Raw genomic sequence first — 15,495 nt, 5'->3', positions numbered from 1 at the left:
ATCCACTAGTAGCCATGCAATTTTTCCAATAAACATGACCTCCTGGGCCTACAGTCTGTGAAGTTAAACCCCTGTGCAGCTCAGTAATGCAGAATAACATGCTAGTGGTGTTGGTGGCAGCTGTTTGTGCCTGTGAAACCGCAGGGCAGCAACACACTGATCTTTTGCGTGGCTCTGTCTTTCTCTTACCTTAAGTCATTTTAAGCCAATGTGGAGGACGCAGGGGCTCTCTCTGCAGTCCTGCTCCTCGACTCTGCCTTCCCGGGTCGCGCAGGGGGAAACTGCTGGAAGAGGAAAAGGCGATCGGACCTTTCCTAACCACGACCCGCTGCCCCCCCCCGCGCTCCGGGGCTTGCCCTGAGGGTACTCACGGGCTGCGGGCCGCGGCCCCCCGCTGCCTCCCCGCCCCGGGCCCAGCCGACAGCCGGCCTCCCCCCTCCTCCGCGGCAGGGGCGCGACGCCTCAGGGCCTGAGGGCGGGAAGGCGGCCCCGGGCGCCAAGTCTACCCCGCGGGAGGCCCGGCCGGGCGGGTGGGATCCCGGCACGGCGGCAGCGTGCCCGGGCGGAGCGTGCAGCAGCCGGACCGTCCCCCGGCGGTGTCTTTCCGGTGCCGCGGTTCCATGGACGCCAACCTGCGGTTCTGGAGAGCGGAGGGCCAGGTGAGGGGCTGGGGGAGCCGGAGGGGTCGGGGCGGCCGGGCTGGGCGGGACAGCGCGGGTCGGGCGGGCTGCCTCCGAGGTAACGCCTCGTCTGCCTCAAACGTGTCTCCGTCAGTCTTTTTTCCAGAGGTTTCTCCTCTGGGTGGACGTCTTGGATCCCCTGCTGCTCCTGAAATCCTCCGTGAGTACCGCGCCTTGGCCTCGTCGCGTTTTAACTCAAAGCCGCGTCTGGTGGCACCGGTGACGGGAGGGACGGGTGTTCTGGGGCCCGGGCCGCGGCGGGGGGCCGACTCGGGGGCCGCCGGGGCTCTGCGGGACAGCACCGCCTCAGCGCCGGCGGCCGCTGCTCCATCGCTCCTGCTCCAAAACGTGTCTGGCAGGAGGAGGATTAGCGATCGGCCTTAGGACCTTTGACTTTGTTAAGGTGTAACATGGTGTCGTTACAGGGCTTCTGAGGAAAAACGAAGTACACGTATATACAGAAGAAATAGAAATAGATGCGTATGCATTTCTATATGGAATTACGTAAAACAAAGGGCATTTCTAGACAGTACCATACCAGCAGTCCTGTTTAGACCGTGGCTGTGGTGCCAACAGTTGAATTAGCCCAGTTAAGAATCAGGAAACCCTGAAAAACGAGCGATGAAGCGAGCAGCTGGGCATGCTGTTCTTTAAATAATCTGCTGCGAGGACTCGTGATGCGGAGCTGTCGCGGCACTGGGGAAGACAGGTTTGCTGGGCTGCGCCACAGGCGCTCAGAATCTCTTCAGGCTGACCCACGTACCCATCCTTGTGGTGCAGCTTAATCTGAAGGTCATGAAGCTCTTTGATTCTCCTCCGAGTACTGAAAGAAATCCTCCCCTAAGAGGGAGCGCACCTGATTTGCAGGGCCTTTTTATACCAGAGAACGAGTATTACGATTTTAACATGAATTATGAAAAGTGTGACACTGAACACATTGTCGGTCGTAAGGTGTAGCTTCTAAATTTCAGGAACTGTCATGACAGCAAAATTCTGGGGAAGATGTGCTTTTCTGTCGATCCACTTCTGTATAGTTTTGTCAGGGGAGACAGAAGAAAGAGCACAGCACATTGTATGAGAGTCGGTTGGTTGGTCAGTATGTTAAAGGGATTTTTGTCTATTTGTTTATTTATTTATTTTTTAAGGGAAAGCTCCATTAAAGCTAAAGAACACTGTCAAAACGTGTGTACGTGAGATATTTCCTTGTCACTTGCGGAGTTAGTGTGCTGTGTGTATCTATTCACCTCTCTCTATACATATGTGTATGTATGGTATGAATACATATATCTATATATATTTACACGTACAAATAAGGTAATTCAGTAAATATACATTACATATATGTAAACGCCAACAAGAAAATTTTATAGTACATTCAGGGATTTGGAGATCTGGGATTAGTTCACACCTCCTTGAATTAAAATACACTGTTGCAAATAGAGATGTGCCTGTTGAAAAAAACATCAAATCATCTCATAAATTCTCCTGAGAGGGGCAGCTTTTAATGTAGACGATGGACAACTACATGAGGTTACAGTTTTATTCTCTTTGTTTAAGTGTTACCTGTTTTCCATAACTAAAATCTTAAGCCAAGTTTAAAGGAAGACTGTACAATCCAAAACTTGATCGCACATTTGTGAACATGCAGGAACATCTAGTGATGTTGAGACTCACTTTTGGTAATTTTAAAAGTCTGGTTTGGAATTTCATTTTAAAATAGTCATCTAGGTGCCTGTGGGGATATCAGATGGTTGCAGCAAATCTTTGAATTTGCCAAAACACATGGATAACTTTAACTACAAGAATAACGCTTTTGATTTCAGTGAGGTTTTTTATATGCTTAAAGTTCATATGCATTTATGTAATGAGTTGAAGGCTTGATACTTAAAGGGACCAAGTGGGCCTGAATAATCTAGAAGTTTTTATGACTGTGAATTAGTTGTGTGTTGAGGTGTGTTCTTGCTTTAACTGCTTTGATGAAGGACAGGTGCGTTAGCTTGACATTCTAGGTTTTGTATTTAATGTGTCTTATAACTGATATATTGCACTGTAGAATATTGAAATCTGAGGGTTTTTTTCTGATTCGTTTGTTTTTTTCTCAAACAGGATGAAATAAGAAGAACCAGGTTATTATTACAAAACAGTGGAAAGACGCTAAGTGAGCCCATACAGAATGATCAGGTATTTTGGAGCACAGTTTATAGAAAATAGAGGTGTCTTTTTTCATGGCTGAAATAGTTGATATTAGTATGAGATGTAGCAGACAGAATACTGAGGTTCAACTACAAGGGATAACTTGAGAAAAACTCATTACTACAGAGATTTTTCTCATCTATGAATCTGGTAGGAATTTCTTTGGATGACTACTGATGCCAAATTGCAGTATTATTATCCTGAAGAATGCTAGGTTGTCTATCATATTGCTGAGTTTAAAAGACGCTCTCGGATCTCTCTAGAAGTCATTGCTTTAAGCCTGTCTGTTCCAGCTGGGATGATGTAGGTAGGTGATAAATATGTAAAATGCTTACTGAGCTCATTCTGAATCTTTGATGTTGCATCATTGTAGAGAGGGCAGGTTGCTTTGGTTTCACATCTCATAAAATGAGCAGTAGGAGTACTTGGGTGGAAAACTTACTCGTGGAATTGCTGGAAAGTAGTGCTGAGCCCTTGCTTCGTTAGAAGGAGTCTTTCTTTTGATTCATTGTGGGCTTGGCTCTTCCCATGTGGCATTTAGTACCTTCTGTGACAAAGTCTGAAAGGAGAAATAAAAACTTCTGTGATTCCAGAAAAGCTGAAGTCTTAACATATGTGTTTAGGCTTTTAGCCATATTTAAGAATTGTTTTTTTCTGTTTTAAAATACCTACTAGCTTAACTTTTAAAAATTAACTTTCTGTTCTGCCATAATGTGTACTTCGGTGCTGTTATACAGCACATGGGGTGCGGGTAAGTTATATTCAACAAGGAGTATATGTAGAGAAATTTTAGGGAAAAAATAATTGAAGGAATGTATACATATACATATATGCATTTCATATAAAAGCAAGTTATTGGAAACAAAAGATGTGATAAATTTAGAAAGAAGATTTTACCCAGTCTCTTCTGAAACTTGATTACTAACCTAATTTTCAAATTGTTTAGACAAAACAAGCCTTCCTGCTAAGCCTGGTAAGTTTACAAAATATTTAGAAATCTTTTTTTTTTCTTTCTTATTCAAGTATGGCAAAGGTAGTCTAATTTGACTTGTTTTTTTTCTTTTAAGTCCAGTGTACATCCTGATACAGACAAGATAATTCCTGTTTTGTTTAGACCTCCGGGTAAGTTCCCTTAAGAGAAGTTTTGTGTATGTGACTGAAGCATCAAAGGGGAATAGCTCATAGTAAATAGCTGCTGTGATACTACAGTGATACTCTTCTCCATGTAGAAAAACAAGTAGACTCTTTCTTCTGTTAGTTGCATTGTCATGTCTATTGAAGATTTATTTATTCCTATGGTGCTCCTGAGGAATTTTTCCCACATTTCTCCTGCTCAAGTAGGTGGAAATAGTCTGACCAGTCTCTGTTTTTTGTCACTACAGAATGAGTTCCCAAATACCTTTACATGTAAAACAGTCTGCTATAAGCTAAGCTTTCACTTGATGAATGTGGCTATTGTATGAGTTTACTTGCTGTGGTGGCAGATAAAGTCTGCTTGGGCTGATGTTTAGGGAGCCAAGACAGCACAGGTTGTTAATCAGATATAACCATACTCAGGCTATTTACTCATTATCTTGTATAACCACTCACAGCTGTGACAGCCTTTGTTGCCACCTATCTCTTTTTGAAGAGAGGGAGGAGAAGCAATTTCTGTTCAAAACTCATTATATAGTTCCTGGGTAGCCACGCTGAGTGGAGTTCACAAGGGTTCCTTTTGGCAGTAAGCTGTGACTGGATATTCTGGCTTCTTGAATGAGCAGTGAGAGACAAAGGTTAGAATTGAAGTTCATGGTGATGGTGGGGTTTGTTGTGGGCAGTTTTACTTAGAGCTGAAAATAGAGAGGGGAAGTAAGGGGAATTTTTCTGCTCAAAATCTAGACTCAGCAGTTATTTTTACTGAAATGAAGTTTTCTTTCTTTTTAGCCTTCCTGCCCATATCTCTTCCATTGGTGAGTAATCATGAAAGATGCTAGTGTACCATAGGGCTTATGTTTTTCCAAAGCCAGGAGTTGGAGGGAGGGAAGAGAAGGTTTAGGCTTCTCAGCTGTGTTTTCAGCTTTTTAAAAGACATCTTTTCTTACTGCTGAGTGATCTAGAAATCGAGCCCTTAGGGAATCTCATTGGAAGTCCAAACCGTTAGCTACCTTCCTTCAGCAGTATTTAAAGAGATTGTTCATGTGTGAAGGTCAGCTTTCTGATGCAAGGTGAAATTCGCTAGGCATTGAGAGCAAGGCCTGGTTTCGGTCTGTTTAACCTCAAAAAACTGGAACTGCAGTACACAGGAGTCAAACATTGTGTTCTGTGTTTCAGACCCAGAATATGATTTTTTTTCTTATGTAGATTGTGCATTTGCAAGTGAGAAATGGCATTGTCAAGAAATTACAAAAGATATAAAAATAAACTCTTGTTACAGTGTTCAAAAATTGCACCATTTTGTTTCATAAAATTTGTAGCTGCAATTATATGCATGTTTATTTATTTAGATGTGTTTGTCTTTGTTTTTGGCATATGAGTATACATACTGAGATATGTCATTCCATATAGAGATTACAGCGTGAACTTATATGGCACTACTAGAAAGTATAACAGCCATCAAGACTTTCATTAAATTCATTAAGAACAGTAATAGAAATAACAGCAATATTTTTTTTTGATACTTACAGCTTAACACTCTTTCATAGATGTGGTTAGAATCAGTGCAGGAATTAATAATAAAGGTAGTTGATCCACTAATATTAAATTAATTACTCTGAGGCTTTGGACATTCCATGCTCTTCTCTTATTCAATATTTGCCTTATCTTGATTGACTCTGTACTTTGAGAGTGCTCCACACCTGGTAGGCCAGACCTCAAGAAAGGCTGTGGTTTATTAAAACTGAAGTTCTTATTCACTGTTTGAGTTGGGAAGTAAATCCTAGAATCTTTGATCTTAGATCAGGTAGATCTAGTATTTATATCCCCACTAGCCAAAACAATCTGACCCTTTCTCATTCACTACTTTAATTACATTTTTATTATCTTAGTTACTTTATTTGCATCTATTTAAGCTTCACAGGTACAAATGCATTTTTTTTGGGGGGAGTAAGAAGGTATCTTGCCTGAATACTCTTCCACACAGTGTTTCAATCCCTGTGTCTTTGTGCTTTATAATGGATAGAAAAAGTGAGTATGTCACATCTGTGGCAAGAAAGTGTATTAGCCTAGAACCAAGACAAATGTCTTCGGGTGCTGACTGGAGCTTTTGGTGCTGCTGCAAATAGTAACATAGCAGTTCTCTTCATGCTCTAGCCTACCACTGCTCACCAAAAACTTCTAGACTTGTTGAACCTAATTTTCTTGTGGGGTTTTCCTCTTAGGTTATTGCTTCATCTCTTCAGCTCCAGGCAAAGCAAACTTTTTTTTGTCAGGTAATTACCTCTTCCTTTCTACATTTACAAGTCTTCTAGTCTCAATCCCAAATTAATTTTTGTTTATAATCTCTCCTTTCTGCAGTTCGTGTTTCACACATATACCACAGGATTCACCCTATTAAATGGAAATGGTACTGCAAAAGCTGAAGTATGTGTTGATTTTTATTTCTGAAATCATCTTAATTGTACAAGACCATTTTGAACATGATTTACGAGTGTTTTACAAATGCACTTGTTGAATATGTTTCTTCTGTCCTTCTTAGGGGTACTCGCTTCAAGAAAAGCAGATCTTCTACAGCTTGGGAGCCATTTCCTATGCAGCATGTAGTGGTGTATGTATTTGCTCAATGATTGCTTTCCTAATAAGCTCTCCTGAGAAGGAGTAGGCGCTGAGGTAATCACACTGCCAGATATCCTTCAGGATTGTGCTTTAATGCTCTGCTCTGATGTTTTCCCCTAGAACTGCTGAGAATAAGAATTTTCCTGATCATCTGTCAGCCAATACCTTGCTTGGCTTCCTCTGATGCTTCCTCTTCTGTCCTTTTCTTTATTATTTTGCAAGCTTAGAAAATGGGTGGTGAGGGGAAATAGCCAGGTTTTACAAACACAGAGTACTCACTGTTGCTATAGGTGATTTTTTTGATGTGGTGCTGTAGAAGAGATCTGTCTAGCTCTAAAAAAGTGGTGAAATCTGCAGGCATCTGTACTGGATAGAGTTAGCTCAGATCCCAGAAGCAGCATAGCCATGAAAATACTGCACTGAATGCAGGGTAATTAGCCTTCCAGGAGGGCTAGGTAGCTGAGGGCTACCTAGCTAGCTCTGTGCTGTGCTGGAATAGGAATTTGTGGTTTCCAGAGTTTGCTACATCAGAATGAGCTCTGGTATCCTCATGCCACTCATTGCAAGTGTAGATGCCCCTATAATGTGTTCCACCCTCCACAGTAAACAGTGATTTTTATAAGCGTTCTGGCAGAAAATTATGGCTGTTCCTGCTTTTGTTAGATGGACTTTCACCTCTGTCCACTAGGCAAACCAGTTGGGCCAGCAGTGCTCAGGACTTTACAGAGGTCTGAGGAGGCAGCTATGCCCCTGGGTGAATGTGGGAGTTCTTCCCCTTTGTCCTCCAAGGGCGACTCTGAGCACTAGCAGGTCTCCTGGCCATTTATTCCTAAATGAAACTTCCTGCAAGTGTATTATGGGAATATAGAAACTGCAGAGAATCAGGAACAAATGCACAAGTGCACCAGGTGACCTTTTTGGGGGAAGAGAGCAGTATGTGTCACAAGGCAGTTGAACAGATGTCCAAGGAATATTAGTCAGAGGTAATTGTTTTCCTTTTTCTGTCTCTGTATTCATACTGCTATTGTCCTATACAGAATAATGCTTAATGCTTTTTTATCATAATATTTTGTATTCTTATCTAAAAGTGATTACAAATACCTTAAATAACTAGAGAACTTTTGTATTTTGTTGGAACATTAAACCAAGGCATTTATTTATTTTTATAGATGGTAACTAAATCCTAAGTCACAGATTTATTTTCCTAAACTGTTGTATATACTGAAATACTGCACATTTTTTTTAATAGAAGATGCCTGTTTCTTCCCAATGCCTTAGGCTCTTCCTCTGGTCTTCATGAATCGATACACGTTGAAGAGCCCGTTAACGCAACTAGTCATCAAAAAACTTCTACCTGCTCCTCTTCTTGGTGAGTATAAAGAAACTACATCGTGCAGCTGGTCTGAGGGCCATTTGCTGCCCCCATCTGACTAGAATTTTCTTGCCCTTGCACAGATGTGGTCTGTTTCCTAGCCGCCTTCTCTGACTGCCTTTGCTGGGTACCGTGCTTTCTGTGTGACAGTTAACACTCACTATTCAGTGTAGCTGACCTCTATTTGATGCTTGCTGGTTTTTAGTTTTAGAGCTGCAGAACACTCTTTTGCCTTCTGTATGCATGACATGCAACTGTTTCTCCAAAGATATTCAGGGATGCAGTTGACCTTTTTCTTTGTCTTGGACATTATACCTGAAACCATCAGGACTGCCAGGAGGGATCAGGAGGGCAGTAGCACTCGGAACTGGCACGACCTGGCGTGGCACATACATGACACCAGAGTGCGACACAGCTCTAGGTGTGCACTGGCATAGTTCCTTACTCATGTTGGGCTTGCTGCTGGCTACCTAGCTGGCTACCTAACTGCTGACTGTAGAAAGTGGGAGTTGTTACAACAGAATATTATTAACCTTGCAAGGTAATGGGACTCAGTTCATTATTGGAACAGCTCTACTGACATGGTGAAGTTGCACTGGGACAAGTTTAATTACTTGATGTCATTAACTGTTTTTCTAATGTCATGAAAAAAATTTTGGCCTTTCCTAGGGGGAACTGGTAAAATTAAACCAAATGTCATCTCCTCTGTTCCAAGTTATGTGAGATGGCTACCCAAATCTTTCCAAGGATCTGCATAAGAGCTTTCTGACTTGTTTCCCTTGGAGCAGGTGTTAAAATGTGCTTCCATTTTCTCAAATATAGAGAGAAACCTGAGGGTAATTGATTAGTATTAGGCCAGTATTTGAAAAGTGCCATCTGTTGCACTGATGCCTTTATTGAACAGCCCTGCCAAAAACTAATAAAAAGAGAAATCTACTATTTCAAACAAGGTCAGTTTGCCAGACTATGCCCTGTTACACCTAGACCTTGGTCTAGAAAAGAGAAAGGAGAAAACCAGCTAGATGACTAAATCCTATTTGATATGGCCTTTATAAGTGCCAGTGGTTTAGGCTTGTGTTTTCAGTGACTAACTGTGGGATGGATGTTTTCAGGTACCTTGTAAAGCTGGGTCTGGAGGAGACTGAAACATTCTCATCTAGGATCCAGCTGAAGCGCTGCCACTTTTGACAGACACACAGCTGGGCAGAGAAGTGCCATAATGGAACATATTAGAGCCAGTGTCCCCCGGGCACCCTCCCTTTCAAATCAGGGATGCAGTCTTTACTTCAAGTCTGTTCCCTTCAGGGTCTTCTTTTCTGTGCTGGATTTTGCGCTGACCAGTACAAAACTTATGCACAACAGAAACCCCTCCCCTTTCTCTTAAGAACAAAGTACTCTTGATTTGAGCAGGATGGCAGTGATTGAAAGCTCTGAGTCCATAATGATAAAGCACCTTTCAGGATTGGGCCTCAAAATCTCACTCAAACTTCTGAAACAAAAATTAAGATCCCAAGTAGATTTTTATGGGGCAGTCTCTTAAGCTGCTAGGTTATACAGTTGTGATCTGTTGAACTGGAAATGTAAAATGCACGTAATTATCAATGTTACTATTGAGATAGTCCTTTTGGATCTTTTAAAGCAAAATCCTCTTTAACTCTGCAGGCTTGATGAGTGCATTTACTGCGGCGGTGGTGAGAAGCCCAGAATTTGAGAATGGTATTGAAGTGATGGACAGGAATGGCAAGGTTGTAGGACTGTCACAGAAGGCTGGTGAGAAGGTAGGCGAGTGGGTGGATGACTCTTTTTTGACTTGCCTTTCATTCCCTGCTAAGAGCTGAATGTGATGCTGAGAGTAGATAGAGTTGGATATATTGAAATGAGGAATCCCAGATCAGGTGCTGAATCTTTGGGTAGGCTTGGACTAGGTCTCTGGAACCAGGTTGGCACCTCTCTTGTGTCTTCAAGGGTTGGCAGCCTCCCCAGCCCAATATAGCGAGTGCCAGAGTTGAGCCACAGGGACACTAGCACAGGCATTTCTGCTTTCCCTGGTCACCTCAGAAGGAGACTCTTGGACCTTCTTCTGATGGAACACCACAGAGAAAAGCCCTGTGTTATGCATATGACATGCACCTTCTATAGCGGAAATATAATTTAAAAGCTGTGTGTCCCAAAGGGTAATGCCCTGATCTACAGTGTGCTAGTACATTTTGTCCTTGGGCTCCACTTGCTGACTCTGTATTTGCTGCTTGCCTTGCTCATCAACATCCACTGTAGAGCCTGGCACGGAAGCTAGAGCAAGGAGTCATATTTTATGTGCTATCAGTGACCCTCCTTTTCTATGCTGCTGTCCAGAGGGGTGGAAACAGCTAGATGAGCATAAAGATTTGTGGACAGCTGTAGAGAGAACTGCAGATCTGACACAGGATAGTTAGGGTGCCCAGAAAATAGAAACATTTGGAAGAGGTTCAGCACAACTTAAAAAAAGCAAGCCTCAGCAAAATTATTATTGTGGTAGGAAAACTTGATACGGCATCAGTAGTTTCACCTCCCTTTTAAGGTATTTCTTAGTCACAAGTGGAATATTTGCCACTTGGAGGTGTTTTGTTAGAGGAATTCTTTCTTAAATGGAAACTAATGTTTTTATTCCTCATTAACCTGTTGCTTGAAACTCCAGCGTATTAGACAAAAACGTGCTCACAGAAGCATGCAGCATTTGAAGCTGCACAGAGCACTGCTTTATCAGCATTTATTTTTCTCTCTTCCTGGAGGCCGTTAAAGAAACAGCATTGTCAAGAGCAGTCTTGTTTGGGACAACATTCTTCCTGCCAGCTGTGCTTATGTACTTTTTCGAAAGGTAGGAGGTACTGCAAAAGGGCTGGGGGTGCCTGGTCAGCGCGTATTCCGGTTTTTAGTCTGGCTGTTACCACTTGCCAATTTTTTTGGGGGGGGGGCGGGGGGGGGGCGGTGTTACTTGCCTTGGTAGAAGTGATTATCTGGGAAGTTTTCTGTTCAGCTACTGTGATCCATTTAGATAAGTAAGTGAATCTGGTTATTGTCTGTATCCATGCTTTGAGGGTTTGCAGGAGGTTGCATATAACTATGAGGGTTTCCTCTCCGCTCCCATGCAGGAAACATGTTTGTGCTCTCCTGACAGGCTGTTTTCCGGCACCTAGGTTCCCTAAAACTTGATTTGAGTCCCCGTGTCTGGTGTCAAGGTTGTTCACAGCACTTAGCTTAGATCTGTTATTTCTGAAGAGGTAATATGGCTCTTGAATTTGCGATGAAAACTGGATCCCAACTTCCAAATACTTTTCCATGTATTGTAAAACTTGTTCTTGCTTTTGCAACATTTAGAAACCCTCTATCATAAGAAGAATTCATTGTATGCTTTATGAGAGAATTCTTAGCCTGCCCTGAGCTTTTGATAGGGATCATCTATATCATGTAAATAATACAGGTAGGGATCATCTATGTCATGTAATTTGATATTGCCTAAATCAATTCCCTCTCCCCTTTTTTAGCTTAAGGGACTCCTGTTACCAGAAGACATAAATGCAGATGTAAGATAAAATTTGAAATCTCTATTCAGTAATAAATTTTTGCACAAGGCAAAGTAGGACTGCCAAGAGGAACTAAATCTGAAAGGAAAGAGGGTAATGCAAGAAAAATCTTAGTCAAAGAACTGAGACACTTTAAAGCATTAATGCACTTTCTCTTCTTTTGTCACTTTGATCTTGCTGCTTATTTTCTTAATCTTGTATTGCCAGTCTGGGCTTGGAAAATGCTGCACCTAAACACAAAACAAAGGGAAAGAACAGGAAGTTAGGAGTAAGAACATAGGAAATAAAGTAAGGAAACAACGTAGACTTATGAATCCTAAAGATATTACTAATTTCAGTGCAATTTCAACCACTAAAATAGTTAGTGAATGCTCTTTGTCTCACTGTCAGATTATTTTTCAAGCCCAAACTGACATACTTACTTTTTCAATGTCTTGGACAGAGCAAAATTTGCAAAAACTCCACATGCTTTGGCTTCAGTGAGAATGCTTGTGACTGCGTCAGTACTAGCAGGAATGCTACCAGTCTCGCTTAGTATGTTCCCGCAGTGTGGGGAGGTAAGTTCTTTCATAGGAATTGATTTAGGATTATTGTTATATTAGCTAGTCCTTCTATAACTATGGCTAGCAGTCTTAAGGACACATAGAAAAAATCAATAGGATTAATGTGGTTGTGCATCTAAAATGGAGCAGCAGAGAGGCTGCTTGTGAAGGCCCATGTGCTAAGGCAGAGGCTTACAGGACCTGCTACGTCTAAGTTGCATTGTGTTCTTTATATTTACACTTTTCAATGTAGATTTATCAGATTTTCACAACAGTGTGAAGCAAGCAACATCAGGAGAGCTGTCTTAAAGATTAAAACTAAGGGTCTTCCAGCACTGTTTTCAGTCCTGCTGGAGATAGGAAGGATGTAGATGAGAATTTTTTCTTTCATGCAAAGTCAGCATGAGCTCATCAGAGAGATAAACCAACTCACATGGGACATCTCTTTACCCTGTCTTGCTGAACTGTAAAGTGTAATCTGTTCCCTCGGAAAGTACGCCTTCCTGGCAGGTTTTAAATGGAGGATGTAGCCCTTGAACCTTGGGCTTTGGAGAAGGCCAAGTGAGAAAGGAGCCTGGGGTTCCTTTCTGCATTTATTTCCTCTCCCTTATCAGCACTGTGTGAATATTCTCAGAAAATCACAGACTGGGCTCTTGCAATTTTCAGTGGTTTCTTTTATTTGCCTAAACCTTCTGGCATTGTAATCTCTTTTTTTAGATTTCTTAATCTCTTATGGCAACAAGGGTAAACTGAACATAAATGATGGTATTTATGAGAAATTATGTACTGAGAGTATGGCTGGTTGGTTCCCTTTGAGCTTCCCAATTGCTCAGCCCACAGCAGAAGTTCTCCTGGGTGAGTCGCCCAAATCTATTTATGGTTGGACTCGATGATCTTAAAGGTCTTTTCCAACCTAAATGATTCTATGATTCTACAGTGAATGGAGATAATGTTACTAATGCTCTGTTTAGATCTCAGGAGTACCTCTAATTTTAAATAAAACATGTTTCTTCCCTTATGTGTGTGCATGTAGAAAATGTCAGAGAAGCAAAAAAAAAAAAAAAGCCCCAAAACAAAAAACAAACAAACAAAAAAATCCCTCAAACCCCCAAATAAGCAAAGAACCCCAGATACCATACAGTCTTATTTCTGAATACGGCATTTCAATTTGTGCAAAGTTCAATGCAGTAAAGAGGACTTAACATATACTTACCAGGATATGGTGGTGTTGATTCCCCTTTTCTATATCTTGCAGATAAAGCGAGCAGACCTTGAACCAGAAATTCTGTCATCTACAGAAGAAACGGAGTTATTCTACAATAGGGGAATTTAGAGATTGGCTTTAATATGTAAACGTGTGCTTTGAAGTGAATTCTGAACGCATCAACAAATTCAGTTGGCATATGTAAGTGATTGAATTGTGAATTTATGGTGGCATACATACCAGATTTGGTGTACAATGGTGTGGTCTATAAAAAGGCAGACTTTGCAAAATGATTTTGCCAGCCCCAGCCTGCAGGCAGATACGTACACATAACTTAATGCTGTAAATTATATTAGTACCAGAAAGCACTGTAACACAGCATTTGTCACAAGCTGGGTTCTGTATGCTTCCTTGTGTGATTGATTTCTTAATTAAAAGACTATTGAATACAAAACTTTGTTCTGCTGTTGCTGCAGCTTTTAATGTGCTGCTTTCCAGGAACACAGCTGGTAAAGGCATTAACGTCAGTAGTCCTTTGGGTAAGGTCAAGCTGGTTCTTCTCAGAATACTTACTTTATATGTTTCATTGTATTTAGTTAGTAACACTCATTTCAAGGATGAGACATGAGTGAGGTAGCCATTACAGTGTTATTAGACAAAGCAACCCTGATGGCAATATAATACTGGTTAAATTTAGTTGTTTAAGAAATGTTCGGGAACCGGGTATCAAACTCAGCTACAAAGTGACTCCTGGCTTTCTCGACATCCTTGAAGGTGTTGTGAGGCCTGATGCCCCTTTGAGCTTTAGAACTTGCTTTTTTACACTGAAGCCACTGGGAAATTCTGTGACTTTCTGCCCTTGTGGTGGACAACGATGAATCCTCACTTTTGCACATTGAAGGTGTTTACTCAAACAAAAAAACCTGTCTTTTGAGATGTGGCATAAAGGTTAGCCTGTTGATCACTGCAGTGATAAATTTTGCTGATCATACAAAATCATTCAGGGGACCAGGGCAGTCTGTGAAGAGCTACAGAAACAGCTTACAATACCAGCTGTAAAAACAGGTGAAATATCATATGGAAAAGTGAAAAGGAATGAGCTCGGCAGAGGGGATAATCCAGCTTCATGGCTGGGCTGTGAGCTGTTAACACTAGGAGTGGGATTAGGGGTAGTGACAGATAGCTCAACATGTAGTTGAAGTTCTTACCAAAGGGCATTACGGATGCTAAAATCTGACGTGAACTTAAGAGGAGAATGGGCATTTCCATCAAAGGGAATCCATTGAAGGACACTAATTCATGGAGACTACACCAGCAAAAGAAGTTCGTAGGCTCCATACTATGGGAGAGTGGAAGGCGTAAATAGCTTATTTGCCCACTCTCATCTTGTGTCTGCTTTTGGTGGCCACTGGGATATGACACTTGGCTGAACAGATCTTTGGTCTGGCCCAGTACAGTTGCTTTCAGATGGTTTGCTGACCTGCCACCTTCTCCTGGGGGAACAAGGTAGAAGGAAGCTCCACAAGTGTGGTAGGAGACCCTGTGGTTGTGATAACTATAGGCAGGGTGATAAGCGAGATGGCTCTAAGATCACTGAAGATGTTATGCGAGGTGCTGCTAAGGCTGTGTGTGACAAGGATAAATATGCACTAAATAATGTCATAATCACTTTCACAGAAATAATTTTACAAGTACAGCCTCCAAAGTTTGCCATAATTTAACTTCCTTAGAGTGCAATAGACAGGTCACTGCTCTCCTATTGCTGGAGGATTAAATTTCTTTTCACAGTGTGAGGGAACCAAAGGTTTCCCAATCCACTCCATCCTTACAGGGAGACAGCAGCATAGAGCAAAGGAAGGAAAAACAGTAGGTCTGGTCTTTTGCTGGAAAACGGTTCCTGTTGCGCTCTTGGCACTGAACAAGAGTAGGAAGTAGGGGGTTGAGTTTAGTTTCTTGTTTGAGTTCTGCATTTTTTGAGCCTTCCTCTAACAACTTACTGCAGGGAAGGGTCAGACAAGGAAAGAGGACAGGGGAGTAGCAGCCCATCCTACGGACCTGTAACTTGAGGGGAGCATGCTGTAAAGCTGTTCCAGGAAGGCAGTATGGAAACTGCCTGTAAGTTGCTGAACCTAGGAGTGGCAAGGAGTTTGCCCTACTCCACTGGAGGACTGTAGTGAATTTTTAAAGGTAAAGG

General features: G+C 41.9%; 1 protein-coding gene across 1 annotated transcript; it reads left to right on the top strand.

Moving 5' to 3' along the window:
* Positions 1-620: 620 nt before the first annotated feature.
* SFXN4 (sideroflexin 4) lies at positions 621-13,745 on the top strand. Its single transcript, XM_059821333.1, has 14 exons — positions 621-659; positions 775-840; positions 2,787-2,861; positions 3,820-3,846; positions 3,941-3,995; positions 4,797-4,822; positions 6,230-6,280; positions 6,366-6,431; positions 6,547-6,615; positions 7,902-7,992; positions 9,658-9,773; positions 10,764-10,849; positions 11,998-12,112; positions 13,353-13,745. The coding sequence occupies exons 1-14, from the start codon at positions 621-623 to the stop codon at positions 13,428-13,430; spliced, it is 960 nt and encodes a 319-aa protein (XP_059677316.1). The 3' UTR covers positions 13,431-13,745.
* The last annotated feature ends 1,750 nt before the right edge of the window (positions 13,746-15,495 follow it).

This window comes from Gavia stellata, chromosome 9, assembly GCF_030936135.1.
Source record: "Gavia stellata isolate bGavSte3 chromosome 9, bGavSte3.hap2, whole genome shotgun sequence".
Taxonomy (NCBI): Eukaryota; Metazoa; Chordata; class Aves; order Gaviiformes; family Gaviidae; genus Gavia; species Gavia stellata.
The sequence above is the reverse complement of the archived record's forward strand: the minus strand, read 5'-3'. Positions and strand labels throughout refer to the sequence as shown.